A 23,617-nucleotide genomic window follows, 5' to 3' on the forward strand; every position below is an offset into this window, starting at 1 on the left:
TGTACCTTTTAGGGTTCATACGGTCTTGTTTCTTGATCTGGCGGCTTGCGGCCGGAGCTGCTGGGAAAAGGACAGGCGTGATATACTAGGGACTCAGCCCTATACATGGTAGTATTGAGTAAATATTTTTTGTCGGGATAAACCCTCACACTAAATTAAGTGCTTTTTAAGACAATAGAACCTATAAAGCGCCCCATGCGATATAGTCTATCTCTTGAAATGGCAACCTAATTATTGGAAGTCCCAGTTCCAGGGATCATTTCTTGTACTCCAGTCAACCTTACATCTTAGCGGGATGGGGACTATAGCTATCAGGCATCCATTCTCTAACATTTATGAAATAAATTTTCAATAGACAGTCAGTGGCATGTACAATTGGGGAACATATCGTGTAGGTGTCTAGCTGCAGCTTTTGCATTGTTATCGTTAAGTCTGTTAATCTACAAATATTTAGAACAATGCATTATCGTTGTTTTTGTTTTTTTTTGTTTTTGTTATGTTTATTTCTCTATAACACCCCAGGTATGTACACTGAATTTATATATCTGGTCCAAGAGTGACCAATTCTGTTATTAGTCTGGAGGGGAAAAAAAGAGAGAACTTTATTATTTTTGAGGGTATGTAACAGAGTTAATATACTGCTGTAAAATGTCACAGGTACCCGCAATGCTTATTTGTATGTATTTCTTTATGTTCTCAATAAACTTAGTTTGATGATACAGTCTGTTGTGTGATTATTTAATTAGGTTTATAATGCTGTTTAGCATTTAAAGTCTTCATTTCAAAGCTTTAAAAATAATGTATTAGGTGTTACTTATGTCAATTTTGAGAGGGGCCTGGAACCCAACTCCCTCCACTTCCTACTGACTTACATTATAAACTGGGTTTCAATTTACAACGGTTTCGATTTACAACCATTCCTTCTGGAACCTAACCCCGGCGTAAACTGAGGGCTACCTGTATATACACTTTAAAAAAAATAAATGTGGTTTTACTTTCAAACTAATATATGTTTTATTGCAACATTCTTACAGTCTCAAATTTACCATCACTTTAATATTGTTTTATTGTGGATACCACAATAAATTATTAGTTTGAAGGGGTTTGATTTGAACTATATTTTGATTTAGAATGATTAGATATTTACCCTTGTAAAGTAACCTATCAAACCTAGTTCTTTAAAATGGGCACACCAGTATTAAAACAAAGAATTGAATTTTTGAATGTCATATATCCCAAAATGCAACCTATGTGATTATTTGTATTCTGGTTCACATTTACAAAAGCAAGTTAATTATTTTATTTTACCACTCTATACTCCCCCAGGCACTTAAAGGGCCACTAAACCCAAAATCTTTCTTTCATGATTCAGATAGAGAATAGAAATTTAAACAACATTACAATTTACTTCCATTATTTATTTTGCTTCATTTTTTAAATATTCTTAGTTGAATAAAAAGCAATGCACATGGTGAGCCAATCACACAAGGCTTCTATGTGCAGCAACCAATCAGCAGCTAGTGAGCATATCTAGATATGCTTTTCATCAAAAAATATCAAGAGAATAAAACAAATTAGATAATATAAGTAAATTAGAAAGATGTTTAAAATTGCATTCTCTTTCTAAATCATAAAAGAAAAAATGTGGATGGCATGTCCCTTTAAATTATAAGCACAACTGTAGATTACCCTTAACCACAAAACTGTTGCCATACTATCTGCAAGTGCAGGGCTTTTTTTCTCTGTGAATCACTTAAAGGAGTGTGCAGCAGCTTTGACAACAAAATACACTTATTTACATTTATGAATGGTGGTACCCAGTACCGCATTGCAGTGCCTTCCTGAATTGTTAAAAAAAAAAAAAAAAAAAAATAGACAATCATAACATTGGTTTTTATGTCCTTTTATACCATGGCTACACCTATATGCATACAATTAGATCTTGAAAGTGTGTGAAATTATATTTTATGAGCATGCTGTACTCTTACAAAATGCACACGCTGAATATGTTTAGTTTAGAAAACTGTTAGTACATACTCTTTTAATGGCCATACCTGGATGATTATGTACCATTTGCTCTATGCTTTAGCAGGAAACTCTTTCACATCACACTTATTGAAGTCTGTAACTTCCGTAACCTGCTCTTGAGATCAAGTTTTAAGTGGTGCAGTCTGTCTCTTTAAAGTGGGTTCATACAAGGCAGGAACAAAAAATGTGTTTATCACTAGAACTTCCTTTTTGGAAGTCTTATCACTCTCTTAAAGTTAGTCTTTCCAATCTGAACCTTGTTATATTTACATTCTACTAGATATGAAATGGTTTAGCCTTTTCTATTTATCATTAATCAACTTAATTTTTCTCTAATGCCATTTATTTTTTGTATGACTTTATCGAAAGGCAATACACAATGGTATTAGTTGGTGGGGAGGAGGGGAGGTCAGTCAGTGTTAAGACACAAACAAAAAAGCAAACAACCATGGTTCACTGACCCTACCTGATGAATTCACTGTGGCTACCTGATTAATTCACTGTTGCCTACCTTATGAATTCACTGTTGCCTACCTGATGAACTCACTGACCCTACCAGATGAACTCACTGTTGCCAACCAGATGAACTCACTGACCCTACCAGATGAACTCACTGTGCCTACCCGATGACCTACCCAATGAATTTACTGAACCTACCTGATGAATTCACTGTACTTATCTGATGAATTCCCTGAACCTACCTGATGAATTCACTGTACCTATCTGATGAATTCCCTGAACCTACCTGATGAATTCCCTGAACCTACTAGATGAATTCACCCTACCTGATAAATTCACTGTACCTAACTGAAGAATTCACTGTACCTGCCTGAAGAATTCACTGTACCTGCCTGAAGAATCCACTGTACCTGCCTGATGAATTCACTGTACCTGCCTGATTAATTCACTGTGCCTGCCTGATGAATTCACTGCACCTACCTGATGAATTCACTGCACTTACCAGATTAATTCACTGCGCCTGCCTGATGCTCTTACTGTACCTGTCTGAAGAATTTACTGTACCTGTCTGAAAAATTTACTATACCTGTCTGAAGAATTCACTGTACCTGCCTGAATAATTCACTGTGCCTGCCTGATGAATTCACTGTGCCTACCTGGGGAATTTTAATTTCCCCTTCCTGATGAATTCACTGTGCCTATCTGATGTATTCATTGTACCTGCCTGATTAATACATTGTGCCTGCCTGATTAATTCACTGTGCCTACCTGATGAATTCACTGTACCTGCCTGATGAATTCACTGTACCTGCCTGATGAATTCACTGTACCTGCCTGATGAATTTAATTTCCCCTTCCTGATGAAATCACTGTGCCTATCTGATGAAATCACTGTGCCTACTTGATGAATTCACTGTGCCTACCTGATGAATTCACTGTGCCTACCTGATGAATTCTCTGTGCCTACCTGATGAATTCACTGTGCCTACCTGATGAATTCTCTGTGCCTACCTGATGAATTCTCTGTGCCTACCTGATGAATTCACTGTGCCTACCTGATGAATTCACTGTGCCTACCTGATGAATTCACTGTACCTAGGTGATTAAAGAGTAGAGTTGATGAAAAGATAATACACAGAAGCCTAAAGCCTCTGAGATTGTTGTTACTTTGTAGCTTGTTTGCCACCGTCCCTAATTGGCCTCAGCAGGAAATATCAGAGAATATAAAAAGGCTCTTTTAGCCTAGAATAACTCAACATGTGGTCACCCATAATTAAAATAAAACTAAAACTTTACATTTCTTTTTATATATTTATTAATATATTTCTAAAAAACACAACACCGCATTATTATCTAGATAGTCTTTTCTTTTAATACATCATTATAGCTAGCATTTTATTTATTTATTTATAATAGTAACTAGTCCTAAAGCCCGTTCACACGGGCCGTTCTCTCTCTCTCTCTCTCTCTCCTCTCTCCTCTCTCCTCTCTCCTCTCTCCTCTCTCTTCTCTCTTCTCTCTTCTCTCTTCTCTCTTCTCTCTCCTCTCTCCTCTCTCCTCTCTCCTCTCTCCTCTCTCTTCTCTCTTCTCTCTTAAAATAAAACTAAAACTTTACATTTCTTTTTATATATTTATTAATATATTTCTAAAAAACACAACACCGCATTATTATCTAGATAGTCTTTTCTTTTAATACATCATTATAGCTAGCATTTTATTTATTTATTTATAATAGTAACTAGTCCTAAAGCCCGTTCACACGGGCCGTTCTCTCTCTCTCTCTCTCTCTCTCTCTCTCTCTCTCCTCTCTCCTCTCTCCTCTCTCCTCTCTCTTCTCTCTTCTCTCTCCTCTCTCCTCTCTCCTCTCTCTTCTCTCTTCTCTCTCTCTCCAGTCCCCGCGCTGCTTTGTTTCACCCCTGCGCGTGCGATCAGCTGTGCTGCCGGGTGGGTGCGCGTGCGATCAGCTGCAAGAGTTTGTCTGAACTGCGCATGACGGCTTCAGACAAACTCTTGTCTTTTATAATATAGGATAATTATTTATGTTAAAGGGATTGTGAAGACAAAATTAAACTTAAATAAACTGGATAAGCAGTAATGTTTAAATAACTTTCCAATCTACTTTTTTTGATTTTTATCAATTTTGCTTAGTTCTCTTGGTATCCTTTATTAAAGAGTAAACCTAGGTGAGCTCAGGAGTGTGCATGTGTCTCTAGCCATCTGGCAACAGTTTGCTACATTTTTTTATTGCAATGTTATAGTTACAAACTCTACTGCCATAGACTGTTATAGATACGTGCACGCTTCCGAGCCCCTATCAGCCTAACTAGCTTTACTCTTAGAAAAGCATATCAATAGAACAGTACTAGTTTGATAATAGAAATTAATTGGAAATTTGTTTAAAATCACATGCTCTATCTGAATCAGTTTTGCACTTTGCTGTCCCTTTAATATGTAATTTCACAATATAGTTTTACCTTTTTTATCATTCGTCGCAGTTTCTATTTTACAGTGTCTAAACTAAAATAGTTATTTAGTGCACACACTAGGGGTCCTCTTCTGTCAAAATATGGATCTTTCTTTGAAAAGAAAATACTAGTGGGGAGTACAATTTATGGAACTGAAGGTGTCTACTTTTGGGCTGTCTGTTTTACTTGATAAAACTTAATCAGGCTGGCACAGCCTGCGATTGGCTGTTCTTCCACACTTTTATATCTAAGTTAAAGAAAGTGCAAGTGTTGTGTTGTATTCTGTAATCTGTGGAATGTATGACCACACGCTCTGCACATGCGCACAGTTAAGCCATCACAGTTCAGACATAATTTTGCACCGCCAAGTGGTTGCAAAATTCCGACACAAAACCGCCCATCAGCATACATCACCAGTTGCAAAATTTCGACAGAACAGCGGCCATCAGATTTTGCAACCGCAAGGTCCACATGCATGCGCCTATATCAGCGCTTATGACATTTTTCTAACTACTTATACTGCTTTCACTGCTGGATATTGTGTAACTGGTCTGTTGCTTCAGTCAACTGTAACATAAAAATACTTATGAGTTTTTGTAAACTACACTTGCTTTTAGTAATAAAGTGCTACTGAAAATGGCTTAAAGAATACAGTTCTGACACCTTACTCATTAATAAAGTCGGACTACTGTTTCAGTATTTCATGGACCAAAATACATTGCAGCTAGTTATTATGAGGATTAGATTAGCATTTAGTCTAAAGCAAAATAAGGGCTTTAAAAAAAACAATTTTTGTATCAAGGCATTTCCATTTTGTTAATAGTCATATTTTATGTTAGATTAATAATGTTTCTTAAAATCTGATCACTGGCCTTCTAGGGTAATTTAATCAATTACAATGTTGTCTCTAAATTATAAAGATAGTATTCTGTTTCTTTACAACTTTCACCATACCTTTTAAAGGGACACTGAACTCAATTTTTTTCTTTCATGACTCAGATAGAGCATGCAATTTTAAGCAACTTTCTAATTTACTCCTATTATCAAATTTTCTTCATTCTCTTGCTATCTTTATTTGAAAAAGAACGCATCTAAGCTAAGGAGTCGGACAATTTTTGTTTCAGACCCTGGAAAGCCCTTGTTTATTGGTGGGTGAATTTATCCACCAATCAGCAAGAACAACCCAGGTTGTTCACCAAAAATTGGCCGGCATCTAAACTTACATTCTTCCTTTTCAAATAAAGATTGCAAGAGAATGAAGATAGAGCATGACATTTTAAGCAACTTTCTAATTTACTCCTATTATCATTTTTTCTTTGTTCTCTTGCTATCTTTATTTTAAAAGCAGGAATGTAAATCTTAGCAGCCAGCCCATTTTTGGTTCAGCACCATGAATAGCGCTTGCTTATTAGAGGCTTACATTTACCCACTAATAAGCAAGCATAACCCAGGTTCTCAACCAAAAATGGGCCGGCTCCTATGCATCACATTCCTGCTTTTTTAAAAAAAAATAAAGATAGCAAGAGAAAGAAGAAAAAATGATAATAGGAGTAAATTAGGAAGTTGCTTAAAATTGCATGCTCTGAATCATGAAAGAAAAAATTGTACTTAGTGTCCCTTTAAGCTTTTGTGCTAGGCAGTACCAAGGCACAATTTACAGACACATTGGCCTATTTGATATACACACACTGTGGTGCTCAAGTAGTGCTTTCGTACTGTTTCAGGGTAAATATTAAAGGGACATTTTGCTGACATTATTTCTCCCCTTTTTAATGGGTTACCAATGACCCATTTTACCTGCTAAAGTGTATTAAATTGTTTACAAATTATTCCTGTACCTTTATTTTGTCATTTGAAACCACCACCTATACTAAAACTGTAAATACTGCAGTACTGGGTCTAATATTTCTATATTAACAAGAGGCAGCAGCGGAGATTAACCTTTCAGTGGTGGTTAAGGGAGAGAGTGTATGTTTATACAGCTGCTTTCAATACAATAACATTTTTTTATCAGCTGCTTGCCTGAGTACATTGTCCCTTTATTTTAAAATGACATGGGGTTTTCTTTCTAGTAAAATCATTGCTAATTACATGAATTTCTCTATTTGATTTATACTGTGTGGAAGAATCTTTAGCTTTAAAAAAAAAAGCATGACGGCTAAGATAATTTGCAAGCCTCTTTTTACTTGTTTGATCGTTGCACATTGCCTTCTCAAACATTAACCTGAAAATGAGCTGATTGGAAAAGGTACAAAGATTCTCATTAACGTATTCTTCTCAGCGTTCTCTAGATGATGAAAGAATATTTATTAGCATGTCTGATAATTCTCATCTTCTCCTTTCCCCCTTCTATGGCATTCATTTCATTTTGGCTCACAGGAATGCACTAAACCTCAGGTATTGTAACCTTACATGTTGTGTCCTGAAATGAATAGTTTGTCACTTGTGTTGCAGTCTCACTAAGCCACTTATTTTGAAGGGACAGTGTACTGTACAATTGGTTTACCCTTAATGTGTTTCTAATGACTTACTATACCAGCTATAGAGTTTAAAATGTATAGTAAATAGATCATTTAGGTTTGTTTTTGCATATGAAATAACTGTTTTTGAACTCACAACTCCATGAACATGGATCTATACACAAAGACTTCCTTACGACCTATGTCTGTGTATAAACAAAGTCCATTAATTGGAGAGAATAAATTAAAAAGTGAAAACTTTAGTACATATCTCCCTCCCCCATAGGAGTATGATTTGTTCTCCACCTTTTTGTTTACATAGCTTTTCTTTACCAGTTACTGCACTATTGAAATTTTCAGTAAAGGTGGTGGTTTCAACTGGAAAAACATTAATTTCACAAGACAAACTTAAATTAAAGGCGCTATTTTGTAAATAATTTAATACAATACAGTAGATATAATTGATTGTTAGGAGCACATTAAAGGTGAAAACATTTTACAGTACATTACCCCTTTAAGGGAGTCTGACATCATAAACACATCTAGCTTTATTTTACAGCTGATCCCTTTCTGGGCTTGAACCTACATCCGATATCTCTTTGTTTGGGTAAGGTTATGTCTGAACCAATCCTGCTTCTACATACAGTTTCAATTCTAAGTGTATATGGGAACAGATTGTGACCACACATAATCTGTGTTGCAGAAACTGCGAGTTCCAATGTGACAAATTGTTTTAGATGCCGGACTCCATTTAATGTATGTGCTTATTTGTATCATCCCTGGCTTAACTTTTACATTTTGTGCTTCTGTTTTATGGTTTTGCTCCTTTTTCATCATTGAACTGGTTATATTTCAACTATGCTGCTAAGTGTTTTATACATGATAGTAATTGTGTGTATCTGGTTATAAACCAACCCATTCATCACAAAACTTGCCCCGAGCATTTTATGGACTTCTAAAGCTGTATATCTCCAGGGAAGATAATATTTTTAAACAAGCAACATGAAATATTTACTAATGCAGTCAAATTGCTTTTTAATAACCGTTTGAATTTCTTTATGGGTCTTATATGTTCGTTGTCTCTTGGATGTTACTTTTTTATTCCAAATGTTACAGCATTTAAGCATCAGTTGTGCAGTCACAAGAAAATGCTATTTCTAAAGAAAAATATTACATAGTATAGAGAACACCAAAAAGTACATTTTATCTAAAATGAAATCAAACTTTTACTTTACTATATGGTTACATTGACCAGTTTTTTTTGTCTTTAAACATAAAAATAAATAAAAATTAAAGTGAAGGGGAGCTTTCACAGTTCACAGTTTATCCACACGCATCACGTTTTTTTAGCTATAACTTCTTGGGGTCAGGATACAAAGCTAAATTCTCAGGGATTATCAGGTTGTGCACACACTTCCTCGTTTTTTTGCCTGCTAGCTTCAACTATCCCTACGTCCTGCGTTTTGCAGAGATATAAAAGAAATCGTGAGTGGGTCCGTTATATTGTATACAGGTTAGAGAATTAGCCCCTTCAATCTCAGACAGTTTCAGTAGACTTTAAAATTTCTCCCCTCTGACATCCAAGGGTAAAGACTTAGCACCCCATTTAAGAATGTTCATGCATTTCACATTCTTTGTCTCTATAACCAGCGCAAGTATATATAATATATTCAATAATAAAGAAAAAGCATGATTAGAATTAGAAAGTTTCCAGGTGCCCTTAAATCTGTCAGAAGGGATGTAGTAAGCGGGGACTACTGATCATTGCTATATCATATGCTAGGTCATGATAATCAAGTGCTGAGACACCACAAAGAGCATAGACTTCAACATCATGGCACCCTTGACTGTAAAAGTAACCAAACCACAGGCATACGCAGAACTGCCGTATGCTATGCCACAACCTGCCATGTTAGAATGGGACTATTCTTGGTATCTGCTGTCAGTAACAATCACAAAATTTAGAGCAAGTAATAATATTGAGATAACAATGATCTACTTTATGAAGCTATGGTAGGATACTTGTATATAGGTATGTAGAATCCTCTAAAAACTAAAGAGCTTCAATTGGAATCATAGAATCCATGGCACCTTGACTCCCAGGATTTGTCCTACTCTGGACTATAGACACAAGCAGCACTAAAGAGATTTATACATGTAAGTTAATGTTAAGGCTCTGCATCTCCTCGGTAAAGATCTAGCAGGACATGCTGTATATTGAAATCTGAAAAAAAAAAATTTATGAATCCCATATTGAGACATCTAAGCAGATTTTTCAAGGCTGTTTGTAGGATCATTTCTTTTCTGGAAGTGCTGTCTTTGCAGTGTGAAGAATGGTATATCTACGTACTGTAAGTTATTAAAATTCTCTTTTTATTTAACAAATGGATTATACTTAAAGGGAAACTAAACACTTTAATTCAGATAAAGCATACAATTATAAGCAACTTTCTAATTTACTCCTGTTGTCAATTTTTATTTGTTCTCTTGCTATCCTTATTTAAAAAGCAGGAATGTAAAACTTAGGAGCTGGCCCATTTTTGGCTCAGAACCTGGGTTACACATGCTTATTGGTGGCTAAATGTACCACCAATTAACAGACGCTACCCAGGTTCTGAACCAAAAATGGGCCGGCTCCTAATCTTTACATTCCTGCTTTTTCAAATAAAGATAGCAAGAGACTTAAAAAAATTGATAATAGGAGTAAATTAGAAAGTTGTTTAAAAGTGCATGCGCTATCTGAATCATGAAAGAAACATTGCGGGTTTTGTGTCACTTTAAAGGAATTCAAAGATGAGAATATTTTTACCAGACTATTTTTAATACATACACAATGAGGCAGTGATAATAGGGCCCAGACAAAAGCAATCGCTTTAGAGGGCCATCGACCCATCAGTGCACACCAAGTCATTTGTTTACTACAGCATACAATGATCTAATAACATTGTCTTAAGTAGGAAATCAGCAGACTGCTAAATTATCAATACAAGGTGCCTTTCTACTTCTAGGAATTGAGGAAGTTAAAATTAGTTCCACCTTTACTCCATTTAAATTGTTCTTCTGTCCCATAGGTCACTACCTCCTGCCTGTGTGCTCCTGTGTCAGTATCTATATATTGTGCAGATGTGTATTTCTGCTTGATGTAGTTTCTACAAAGCTTCTATTCTCATACACAGCTAAATAGTTGTATCTAATCTAGTCTCCATGGTAGGCATGGAATAAATGTTTACATAAGTGCAGGAAAGCAGTATGTTGCATTTACAAGTATATTGTGTGTAAATAAAACATCTAGTGATTTTTATGCAAATATAAAAGTACAATTTCACTGATGTCATATTCTAAAGTCTATTAAATCTCATCTTTTTTATGAAATAAGATTTCAGTGATAAAATTATTCATCATCACCCCTCCCAATAAAACACTAAATTCATATAATTTATTTTATTATTCTTGACCATTCATATTATGTTTTATTTCATTTTATTAAAGACTATTAGAACTTGATCTTTCATCAAATTTATATCTTTCTATTGGTTTCCTTTGTTGAAAGATTTCTCTTTATCATGAGAACATACAACAATGTTAAAACCATTGTTTTAAACACTGCTGCTGTAAAGTGCTAAACACACGTGCATGCTCCTGAGCATATCTAGATAATCACTTTAAATAGAATGCTGCTAAGTTTTAACAAAAAATAAATATCAAGAGGAAAAGGTTTTTGTTTGATTGTATGCTCTTTGTAAGTTTTATCTAAGGCTTGGGACACTGTGCATCTAGGACCCTGCTAAATTGCATTGTCTTTCCATAAAATTCCCACCACACAATTAAAATATGATGTGATAAGGGTGGCCCTGAAAAGCTTCCACCCCAGGTGTGAGAGGCTTGTTTTAACTTTACACTTTTACATCCCATTGAAACTACAGTTTCTTGTATTTTTTTACTATATATTCCAAGTCTGTATGTTTCTAAGTCCCAGAGCACTTTGATTCCCAGATTCTCAGCCCTGCTGTGATTTCCCAGCGCCCTTCAGTGCACTCAAGGTCATTGAAGGCAGAGCAAGAGCTTTGTCAGCAATGGGCCCATGTAGAGTGGCACACAGTGAGGTTTTATGGTGATATGTGCATGAATCAGGGACTTACAAACTGCTGCATGTAGAATGGCACACAGTGAGGTTTTATGGTGATATGTAAATGAATCAGGGACTTACAAACTGCTGCATGTAGAGTGGCACACCGTGAGGTTTTATGGTGATTTGCATGAATCAGGGACTTACAAACTGCTGCATGTAGAGTGGCACACCGTGAGGTTTTATGGTGATTTGCATGAATCAGGGACTTACAAACTACTGCATGTAGAGTGGCACACCGTGAGGTTTTATGGTGATTTGCATGAATCAGGGACTTACAAACTGCTGCATGTAGAGTGGCACACCGTGAGGTTTTATGGTGATATGTGCATGAATCAGGAACTTACTAACTGCTGCATGTAGAGTGGCACACAGTGAGGTTTTATGGTGATATGTGCATGAATCAGGGACTTACAAACTGCTGCATGTAGAGTGGCACACTGTGAGGTTTTATGGTGATATGTGCATGAATCAGGGACTTACTAACTGCTGCATGTAGAGTGGCACACAGTGAGGTTTTATGGTGATATGTGCATGAATCAGGGACTTACAAACTGCTGCATGTAGAGTGGCACACCGTGAGGTTTTATGGTGATATGTGCATGAATCAGGGACTTACAAACTGCTGCATGTAGAGTGGCACACAGTGAGGTTTTATGGTGATATATGCATGAATCAGGGACTTACTAACTGCTGCATGTAGAGTGGCACACCGTGAGGTTTTATGGTGATTTGCATGAATCAGGGACTTACTAACTGCTGCATGTAGAGTGGCACACCGTGAGGTTTTATGGTGATTTGCATGAATCAGGGACTTACTAACTGCTGCATGTAGAGTGGCACACCGTGAGGTTTTATGGTGATATGTGCATGAATCAGGGACTTACAAACTGCTGCATGTAGAATGGCACACAGTGAGGTTTTATGGTGATATGTGCATGAATCAGGGACTTACAAACTGCTGCATGTAGAGTGGCACACCGTGAGGTTTTATGGTGATATGTGCATGAATCAGGGACTTACAAACTGCTGCATGTAGAGTGGCACACTGTGAGGTTTTATGGTGATATGTAAATGAATCAGGGACTTACAAACTGCTGCATGTAGAGTGGCACACCGTGAGGTTTTATGGTGATATGTGCATGAATCAGGGACTTACAAACTGCTGCATGTAGAGTGGCACACTGTGAGGTTTTATGGTGATATGTAAATGAATCAGGGACTTACAAACTGCTGCATGTAGAGTGGCACACCGTGAGGTTTTATGGTGATATGTGCATGAATCAGGGACTTACAAACTGCTGCATGTAGAGTGGCACACAGTGAGGTTTTATGGTGATATGTAAATGAATCAGGGACTTACAAACTGCTGCATGTAGAGTGGCACACCGTGAGGTTTTATGGTGATATGTGCATGAATCAGGGACTTACAAACTGCTGCATGTAGAGTGGCACACTGTGAGGTTTTATGGTGATATGTAAATGAATCAGGGACTTACAAACTGCTGCATGTAGAGTGGCACACCGTGAGGTTTTATGGTGATATGTGCATGAATCAGGGACTTACAAACTGCTGCATGTAGAGTGGCACACAGTGAGGTTTTATGGTGATATGTAAATGAATCAGGGACTTACAAACTGCTGCATGTAGAGTGGCACACCGTGAGGTTTTATGGTGATATGTAAATGAATCAGGGACTTACAAACTGCTGCATGTAGAGTGGCACACCGTGAGGTTTTATGGTGATATGTAAATAAATCAGGGACTTACAAACTGCTGCATGTAGAGTGGCACACAGTGAGGTTTTATGGTGATTTGCATGAATCAGGGACTTACAAACTGCTGCATGTAGAGTGGCACACTGGGAGGTTTTATGGTGATATGTAAATGAATCAGGGACTTACAAACTGCTGCATGTAGAGTGGCACACCGTGAGGTTTTATGGTGATATGTACATGAATCAGGGACTTACAAACTACTGCATGTAGAGTGGCACACAGTGAGGTTTTATGGTGATATGTGCATGAATCAGGGACTTACAAACTGCTGCATGTAGAGTGGCACACCGTGAGGTTTTATGGTGATATGTAAATGAATCCGGAACTTACAAACTACTGCATGTAGAGTGGCACATTGTGAGGTTTTATGGTGATATGTGCATGAATCAGGGACTTACAAATTGCTGCATGTAGAGTGGCACATTGTGAGGTTTTATGGTGATATGTGCATGAATCAGGGACTTACAAACTGCTGCAGGTAGAGTGGCACACTGTGAGGTTTTATGGTGATATGTGCATGAATCAGGGACTTACAAACTGCTGCATGTAGAGTGGCACACAGTGAGGTTTTATGGTGATATATGCATGAATCAGGGACTTACAAACTGCTGCATGTAGAGTGGCACACCGTGAGGTTTTATGGTGATATATGCATGAATCAGGGACTTACAAACTGCTGCATGTAGAGTGGCACACCGTGAGGTTTTATGGTGATTTGCATGAATCAGGGACTTACTAACTGCTGCATGTAGAGTGGCACACAGTGAGGTTTTATGGTGATATGTGCATGAATCAGGGACTTACAAACTGCTGCATGTAGAGTGGCACACCGTAAGGTTTTATGGTGATATGTGCATGAATCAGGGACTTACAAACTGCTGCATGTAGAGTGGCACACCGTGAGGTTTTATGGTGATATGTGCATGAATCAGGGACTTACAAACTGCTGCATGTAGAGTGGCACACTGTGAGGTTTTATGGTGATATGTAAATGAATCAGGGACTTACAAACTGCTGCATGTAGAGTGGCACACCGTAAGGTTTTATGGTGATATGTGCATGAATCAGGGACTTACAAACTGCTGCATGTAGAGTGGCACACCGTGAGGTTTTATGGTGATATGTGCATGAATCAGGGACTTACAAACTGCTGCATGTAGAGTGGCACACCGTGAGGTTTTATGGTGATATGTGCATGAATCAGGGACTTACAAACTGCTGCATGTATAACGATGAATTATTGGGAATGCCGTTATTTACAGCTCACCTATTTCATATGCATTTGTACAGTACAGAATTTAGGCTCTTATAAATGAGCATCACCTTACAAATTAGCAAACACTGATACCTATTGATTCATCCGTTTTTAATGCTTGAAACTTTGGCATATAAGATGTTGTTTGGGTGAGGTATTTATGTGGGATCACCGCATATCAAAAATGTGTTTCCCTTTGATCTATTAGTCCCTTACACCATTGTTTCTCAACCACAGTCCTTAAAGGGACAGTCAACTAAAAAATAAATTTTCATGATTTAAATAGGGCATGTCATTTTAAACAACTTTCCAATTGACTTTGTTTACCAATTTTGCTTTGTTCTCTTGTTATTCTTATTTGAAAGCTAAACCTAGAAGGTTCATATGCTAATTTCTTCGACCTTGAAGGCCGCCTCTAATCTGAAAGCGTTTTTACAGTTTTTCACCACAAGAGGGCGTTAGTTCATGTGTTTCATATAGATAACATTGAGCTCAGGCACGTGAAGCTCCTAGGAGTGAGCACTGATTGGCTAAAAATGCAAGTCTGTCAAAAGAACTGAAATAAGGGGGCAGTTTGCAGAGGTTTAGATACAAGGTAATTACATAGGTAAAACGTGTATTATTATAACAGTGTTGGTTATGCAAAACTGAGGAATGGGTAATAAAGGGATTATCTACCTTTTTAAACAACAAAAATTCTGGTGTTGACTGTCCATTTAAGTACCCCAAACAGGCTAGGTATTCTTTATAGCTGAACTAGTCCACAGGTGAAATATTCAGCTGATGGGTGTGAGAGCAGGTTAGTAACCATGGCATTGCTGACCAGCTGATTACTTCACCTGTGCACTGGTTCAGCTATAATGAAAACCTGGCCTGTTGGGGGGTACTTGAGGACTGCAGTTGAGAAACACCGTTTTACACTAAGACAGACGTATGTAACAAATATATTAATTGTAATTGGATAATTAAAAGCATAGTTCAGGTGTGTAATTGCAATTATGCCATGTTATTCAATTATATCTATTTGTGACCTTGAGATATAGCCAGAATAAGTTGCTTATATAGTGCATGTTGCAAATATAACAATGAAACCCTGTGAATTCACAAACCGCTTGGTTATCATTGTCCTAAATGTAAAAATTTGGATGGAAGGCAAAGCTAAATCTTATCGCAGATAGATGCTAACACAGATAGATGCTAACACAGATATATAATTAGTTGTCTGAGCTCTTCATAAAAAATAAAATAACGTGTTAATGTCTGTTTGATGTTGGTGTAACAGTTACCATATCATTACAAGGAACCACCATCTGTTTGCATTTAATTATTCTTTTGCCTTGGTGCCACTCTGTGTATAATTTTAATATTTTATCACTGATACTATCGTTATATCTAAGCGAATGCTACCGATCTGACGCGGTGTGAATGCCCTGTACAAATATTGTAAAAAAAATACCCTTTTCATCTATTTTTGTGCTTCTCCTTATTTATTTTTATCACCTTTCCTAGTCTATCACAAAAAAATAACTTCTATTATTCCATAGGAAAAAAAATGGTCCCAAAACCTGGTTGCTAATCTCCTCCCATGTAGTTCTGCCAGTCGGACTTCACAGAGCCTTATCTGAGAGCCTGTGATAAAGAGTTATTTTTATTTGACAAATCACTTGGCTCTGCAGTGAGTAAGTGCTCTGTGCTGGAGCAAGTCAGACGGCAGAGGTTGCCATGTGAACGCTGTTCTGCAGGCTCTTGGCATTATAAAATAAAGTAAAATGAAAACCACAAGATAGTTGGCATTCTGCTTAACCTTGTGGCTGCCAGAGAGCAGCACTGCAATGCATTATGTGACGCTTTAGTATGTGGCACACCTTGTTCATCATGCATTTAAACCTATTTTACACATTGCACAAAGTTTTCTTTAAATGGAACATGGCTGCTCTAAAATATATAAAACATGCAGGTCACATAGGACTAATCAGCAGAGCACCTACAAGTGTTTTTTACCTACTGTATTAATCGGTTGTCACATTTCAGGCATGACAGTTTGCAGTGGTTGTATGCTGTACTAATACCCTAAATAAAAATTATAATATTTTAAACCACTATCTTGTCAGATTTCGATTCTGGATGGGGCTTTAACACCTTGACTCAAAAATACAGTGGTCTAGATTACAAGTGGAGCACAGTTGCTAGTGCAGGGTGCGTTATGTTTCGCTCAACCTAATCTGGTATTTGCAAGTGGTGAAATATTATAGGTAACTCATAACTGCCCAGAAATAAATTACTGAGGTGACAACCCTAGTTACAATCGGTGAGTGTTGTGCTTGAGCGCAATTCAAAATACCGTTGTAAAGTTTAGCACTTTAAGACCTGAAGGAAACCATAATTATTCACAATATGAACTTGCACCCTTGAGCAGTACCCAACATAAATTTTACTGTGGGCTCCTATAGAAGTCTATTATGTGAAGGATTTAACTCACCCACACTATCCTCCATGCAGGTTTCATGGTACCTCTTGAACGATGACAAATCATTTTGGATCATTTTTACTGTTCACTTGTAATCTAGAACAGTGTATCTGGCAAGTTTCTTGCCTCCAAATGCTCCATTATTAAACAAACAAGAGAAGGGGCAAATTGATCTTCTGTAAACAGTTTTGTGGAGGTAGGAACATTGTGTAATTTTAACCCCTTAATGACCACAATGTACCCTGTATGTCACTGGTCGTTAAGGTTTTTTTCAGGACATAATAGCACAAGTCTAACAAGAACACGCTATTAATGCACTCCCTCCAGTAGGCTTTGTGGAATAGAGCAGTCTCAACGCTGGTGGCAAGACCACGCTATAAAACAATCAAGTCCGAAAAAATGGCCAGTGACATACAGGGTACGTCGCTGGTCCTTAAGGGGTTAATTGTATGGAACAGTGAGATTTACAGAATGTTGAGATCTTTTTATTAGCTGTGTGTGTACTTATAGTTAGTAGGTTACATCATTAAAATGCTTGTGTGTAAACACCATGATTTATTTTCCTTGACTCCTGCTATCTGTTCCATGCAGCAGATCCCTGTGATATGTAGCACAGCCGGTTTCTCTTAAACATCTGTGGCATTGAAAATAGCGATTACAGTTTTAAACAACTTTTCAATTTACTTCTAGCATCTAATTTTCTTCATTCTCTTGGTATCCTTTGTTGACCCAATGACATGAGACATATATGTGCAGCCACCAATCTGCAGCTCCTGAGACTGCCTAGGTATCCTTTTCAACCAAGGATACAAAGAAAACAAAACAAATTAGATAATAGAAGTAAATTGGAAAGTTGTTTGACATTACATTCTCTATCTGAATAGTGAAAGAAAAACTGTCTGTTTCATAACCCTCTAATGAACTACGCACATGAGTAAATTATGTAAGGTCTGCTGATGCAAGGTCTTCATTGGGTTGCTCCTATAAAAAAAAGAACTTCCTTTTTGCTTCCAGGTACCACATTTTTGGAGAGATATATGTTTTGGTGCTTTTCATTCAAAGTTAACTTTAATATATTTTTGAACATAGTATAAAGAAGTTTTCAGAGTCGCAATGTTATCAAGCCCTGACACACAGAGCTATCCCCTTTATGTTAAAGGTGGCATGTTTTTCACAAACATTTAGGTGATCCTTTTGTACCAGCCTGTCTCATTGTAGTATTTAAATCTGCCACTATAAGTGGTAACAGATTCTTACTCATTTTAGAAGCTTTATGTGGCTCATCAAGCATTAAAGTTCGTTGTTTGTCATATAAATGACACCATATGTCTGTCATTAAAACAGTTTTTATGTACACCTCGTTTTACACAAGCACATTTTGTTTCTTAAAGGGACATTAAAGTGATAGAGCGAGCAATTTTAAACAACTTTCCATTTACTTCTATGATCAAATTTGCTTTGTTCTCTTGGTATAATTTGTTTAAGTAGGCTGATGGGCACTCAGGAGCGTGCATGTGTCTTTAGCAGTCTATTACAGCAGTGTTTGCACTTTGCAACTATGAATAACATTTCAATAAACATTATTTCAAACACTGCTGTAATAGACTGCTAAAGACACATGCACACTCCTGAGCTCGCCCAGGATTACTCTTTAGCAAAGGATACCAAGGGAACTAAACAAAAAATAATAATAGAAGATTGATTGGAATTGAAAGTTGTTTTAAATTTCTTGCTCTGTCACATCCATTTGTTTCTTTTTGACTTTACTGTTGAGCATTTATCCTTTCCTGAAAACGGAATATTTTTAATTGAGGTTCCACTTAGAAATCTCCCAGAAGAATGACGTACAATATTATTACTACAGTAACCCCTTGTCTACTAGGATGACCAGAAGCATTTCAGTACAATACTTTACCTTTCCTTTAGTAGATGACCTAGACTTCCCAGTGATGTAGAGCTTAGTAGCTGCAAAAGCATTACCAGATATCACTGAATTACTGCACAGATGGAAGCAAAATTACCACATTAAAAAGACAGTCAACGCAAAAATTGTTATTAATTATTGTTTAAAAAGATAGATAATGCCTTTACTACCCATTCCCCCAGCTTTGCACAAAAAACATGGTTATATTATCATACTTTATAACCTTTAAACCTCTAAATTTCTGTCTGTTTCTAAGTACCTAAAGACAGCCACATGATCACATGCTTTTGTATTTTCTTTTCACATCAGGGGAAGCTAGATCATGTAAGCCATATAGATAACATTGTGTTGACGCCCATGGATTCTACCAACACAGCACTAATTGGCTTAAATGCAAGTCAATAGATAAAGTCATGTGATCAGGGGGCCGTCAGAAGATGCTTAGAAACAAGGTAATCACAGAGGTAAAAAGTATATTAATATAACCTTGTTTTCTGTACAAAACTGGGGAATGGGTAATTAAGGGATTATCTATCTTTTAAAACAACAAAAATATTTGAGTTGACTGTCCCTTTAAGTCAGTTTTTTGTGTTGTGGTGTAAAAAAAGGTGTTTTTGTTACTAGGCCAGCAGATGTGTGTCCCTTTCCACCAATTTCATCCAGTTCTTTTTATTTAAATTAAAAGAAAAAAATATTACTGTATGTAATAATACACATGTGGAGAAACTCATGATAGATTAGAGCCTAATAATGTTGTGTTCTATTCCATATGCATTTAACAATAAAAAGCTGTTGAACCTTGTGCGTTTGGCAAGTCATGTGAATCAGCTGTGAATATTGTGCAGCGCAGGTCTCAGCATCTGTTGACAGAAGTCTATTTTTATAAGTTGCATCATTGTTACTGCACAGCACTAAATTCTAGTGGGACTCTGTTCTTTTTCACGCGCCTTGGAACGAGATTTCATTGATGCCAGGTTTTTGATGTCTTTTTTTTTTTTTTTTTCAATCTAATTTTGAGATTCATAGGTCAACCTGTATATTTAACCCCAAACAAGGCTCTTTTCACAGGACAAAATTGCACACTTTTTTTTTTCTAACCACAAGGTTAGTGAAAACAATATAGAAATCGTATTAATCTAAACAAACGTTATATATCTGTATATCATGTCTTCTTTAGTAAGGCACATGCCACTATGTACTCAAGCACCAGTACCTACCAGTTATAGGGATGTGATGATGTGTCTATATTATGCTACAGACCCAGGCCAACATGCAGGTATAATCTACAAAGTCCAAAGTCGAAAAAGTCCAGCAGCACAGCAGTATAATAGAAAGAGAGACTTTATTCAACAAAACAGCAAAAGTACAAACATGGACAAATCACCTGACGCGTTTTGCACCCCCTAGTGGCGCTTCCTCATAGACTGAGAATAGTACACATATGACCCTCTTATATACTAGTCATATATGATCACATATTAACTATTTAATGTCAAAACCTTATTACAACCTAAAACATTAAAAGAATATATTTAAAATAAAATGTAATATGCCACAGTTGATAATCTGTTCTCAATATGCAGAATGTCAAATTAGGGAGTGAAATGTGTATATGTATATTTTGTTGCTTTGCTTATACTAAACAATGGACAAAAAATGCCTGTTAGAGCTATATTATGATGCAATAAAGATGCAGTGTTATTAAATTGCCAAACGGTACATAAAAAATCCATAAGGAACATGGTACATTGGAATAAAGACCAAATGAGTCCTATACTGCATCACAATATTGCAAAGAAAAAGTATAAGAAATAAAAATGAATTAATGAACAAAATAACAATGTTCTATCATATGTTATCATCTCATACTTTGCAAGAGGCAAACAATATTAGCCTGCATCTTTGCATTCCCCACATAGCACTTCATGAATAGGTAACCCATTGTGTTAGTATATCACCATAATTTATGAATAAACTTAATGGAATAAATATATACATAAACATGCACATATGCATGTCCTTGGTGAAATCAAAGGCATGTAGATAACTATATACACTAAATGATACAAGACATTTTAAACAAAATAACTGTCCCATTCATGATTTAAGTCAATGCGAACTCTATTAAGTCGATATATCCAATATAATTCATGTTTGTACTTTTGCTGTTTTGTTGAATAAAGTCTTTCTATTATACTACTGTGCTGCTGGACTTTTTCGTCTTTGGATTTATTCTAGCAGTTCGCTGCATTCCCGGCATTGCACCCTGCCTCTGTGTGTTGAGACCATAGCTGCTGTTTTGCCGTATTGCTGTTTGGCGGTTGTGGAGGCGTCTAACGTCATTATTGCAAGTCCTGTGTCGGGCGCCGACAGGTGGGTTTGGAGCGTCCGTTCTTACTATTGCATAATCTAAAAAGTGTCTGTTTACTTAGTGTGAAGATGTTTATGGACCAAAAATATTCACTTTTGGTCCATAAGATCTAGCTAATTGTTTCTGCTAGTGTCCCCTGGGTCCATCACTGTGAAAAAAGAAATCTATATCTGTGCATTACAGTGTTTTAAGTTGATTACCACAGTCTATTTAAATAAAGCCAGGCTGAGGAGCTTAAAGTGACAGTCTAGTCAAAATTAAACTTTCATGCTTCAGATAGGGCAATTAATTTTAAACAACTTTTACTTTTATCATCAAATTTGTTCTTTTGATATTTTTAGTTGAAAGTGAAACCTAGATAGGCTCATATACTGCAAATGCTAATTTCTAAGCCCTTTAAGGCTGCCTCTTATCTGAATGCATTTGAAAGTTTTTCACAGCTAGACAGAGCTAGTTCATGTGTGTAATATAGATAACATTGTGCTCAGGCTCATGGGGCGTCTTATGAAAGGGCACTGATTGGCTAAAATGCAAGTCTATCAAAAGAACTAAAATGAGGCAATCTGCAGAGGCTTAGATATAAGGTAATCACAGAGGTGAAAAGAATATAACAGTGTTGGTTAAGTAAAATCAGCCCTTTTGTGCACCCATTAAAAAGGTCCAGGGGGGAACACTGTATACTCAATATTGGGGAAATAATTTTACAATACACTATACCTTTAATTATAGCCCATTTCTTCATAAAATAATCTATGCTTCATTCATTTCTGTTGAACCATCTAGCTTAGTATTAGATATAATGAAATCATTGTTTCAGGTTTCTGAAGAACAATCCTGCTAAAAATGGAAATGAATGGCCTGACCATAAAGTACAATGTTTTTATTTCCCCATGCGCCTATCCCTATATATGCTGTTTTTTCACTTTAATATACTTCTACAGTTATTCAGTTACGTATCACGGCGCTGGACAAGAAACAAACAAAATGGGAACATAAATAGCTCTAAATGACCATTTTGAAATTCTAACTGAAATGTTTAGCATTTTCATGATTAGTACTTGTTAGAAATAGAAAAAGATACAAGTCCCAATTCAATCAGTATTTTTAACATTCTTTTGGATAACTACCAGGCTGTTCTAACTTTAAAAAATGCTAATATGTGCAAATATAGGCACTTGTAGAATAATAAATGCAAGAAAGGCAGTGTTATAAAGTAATGTTTTGGGGTAATAACTCACCCCTTTCCTCAGACCTTGGTTACCCCAAAACAGTACTTTGTAATAAACATTGCTCTTCTTTTTTCTTTCAGAATAGTGCCTATATGTTTGCTAATTTTAATCTATCTTCTATACAAACATGCTTTAAATGTGTGTGCTGCTTTGTAGGAAATTAAACATTTACTATTCAGAAAGAACCGTTTGCTCATTCAATCTTCAGAGAGATCCATCTTGAAAAAGAAAATCCATAAGTGATCCAAGCAGTGGTTAGGAGATTTTATGATGTGATTTTCAGTAACTAGATAAAACCAGGTTCTGTGCTTTGAAATGGTGACAGGATTTGACTGAGCGGTCAATACTCAGAGATTGTACTTGACCTGAATTGCCGTTTTTTTTCCCCCTCCCACACTGTTAAGTGCCTTGTTTATTTATTGACTAAAATAAAAGTGTGTGTATATTTGTGTGTGTATAATATATATATATATATATATATATATATATATATATAGTATGTGTGTGTATGTATATATATATATATATATATACACAGTGTGTATGTGTGTGTGTGTATGTGTATATATATATATATATATATATATATATATATATATATATATGTGTGTGTATGTATGTGTGTACAGGGGTGTGTATATATATATATATATATATATATATACTGTGTATGTGTGTGTGTGTGTATTATATATAGTGTGTGTGTATATATATATATATATATATATATATATATATATATATATTCCATTTATTGTAATTGAGAGTAGTACAATGTAGCAGAGAGAGACTCTTGTGATTAACTAATTTGCCGTATTTGTGTATAGAGATTGTATATGCTGTGTAGAAAGAATTGATGTATAGCGTTATATCATTATTTTGATTAACCGAAACATATAAATCAACAAAAGTTCAGCCCACTGCACCAAAGGGTCAGACCTTACTGATCTTCACTGTTCTTTTATGGGGTGACGTTCCAGCATCTATTGCAAAGCAATACAGATTTGTCACATATCAAAAGCCAGTTCTTCCCTATTGATCACTAATTAGAGAGT

The 23,617-nt window shown here is 36.3% G+C and overlaps 1 protein-coding gene across 10 annotated transcripts in view; it reads left to right on the top strand.

Annotated features, from left to right (window-relative positions):
• RAPGEF2 (Rap guanine nucleotide exchange factor 2) overlaps positions 1-23,617 on the top strand; it is a 652,959-nt gene that overhangs the window by 471,479 nt on the left and 157,863 nt on the right. For 8 of the 10 annotated variants that reach the window (XM_053703785.1, XM_053703786.1, XM_053703787.1 and 5 more), the window contains one exon: positions 7,332-7,349. The exons of the other annotated variants lie outside the window; for them this stretch is intronic. In XM_053703785.1, the coding sequence (XP_053559760.1) occupies positions 7,332-7,349 (18 nt within the window). The remainder of the gene's footprint in view (positions 1-7,331; positions 7,350-23,617) is intronic. 10 annotated transcript variants of the gene reach the window in all.

Source organism: Bombina bombina, chromosome 2 (assembly GCF_027579735.1).
Source record: "Bombina bombina isolate aBomBom1 chromosome 2, aBomBom1.pri, whole genome shotgun sequence".
Taxonomy (NCBI): Eukaryota; Metazoa; Chordata; class Amphibia; order Anura; family Bombinatoridae; genus Bombina; species Bombina bombina.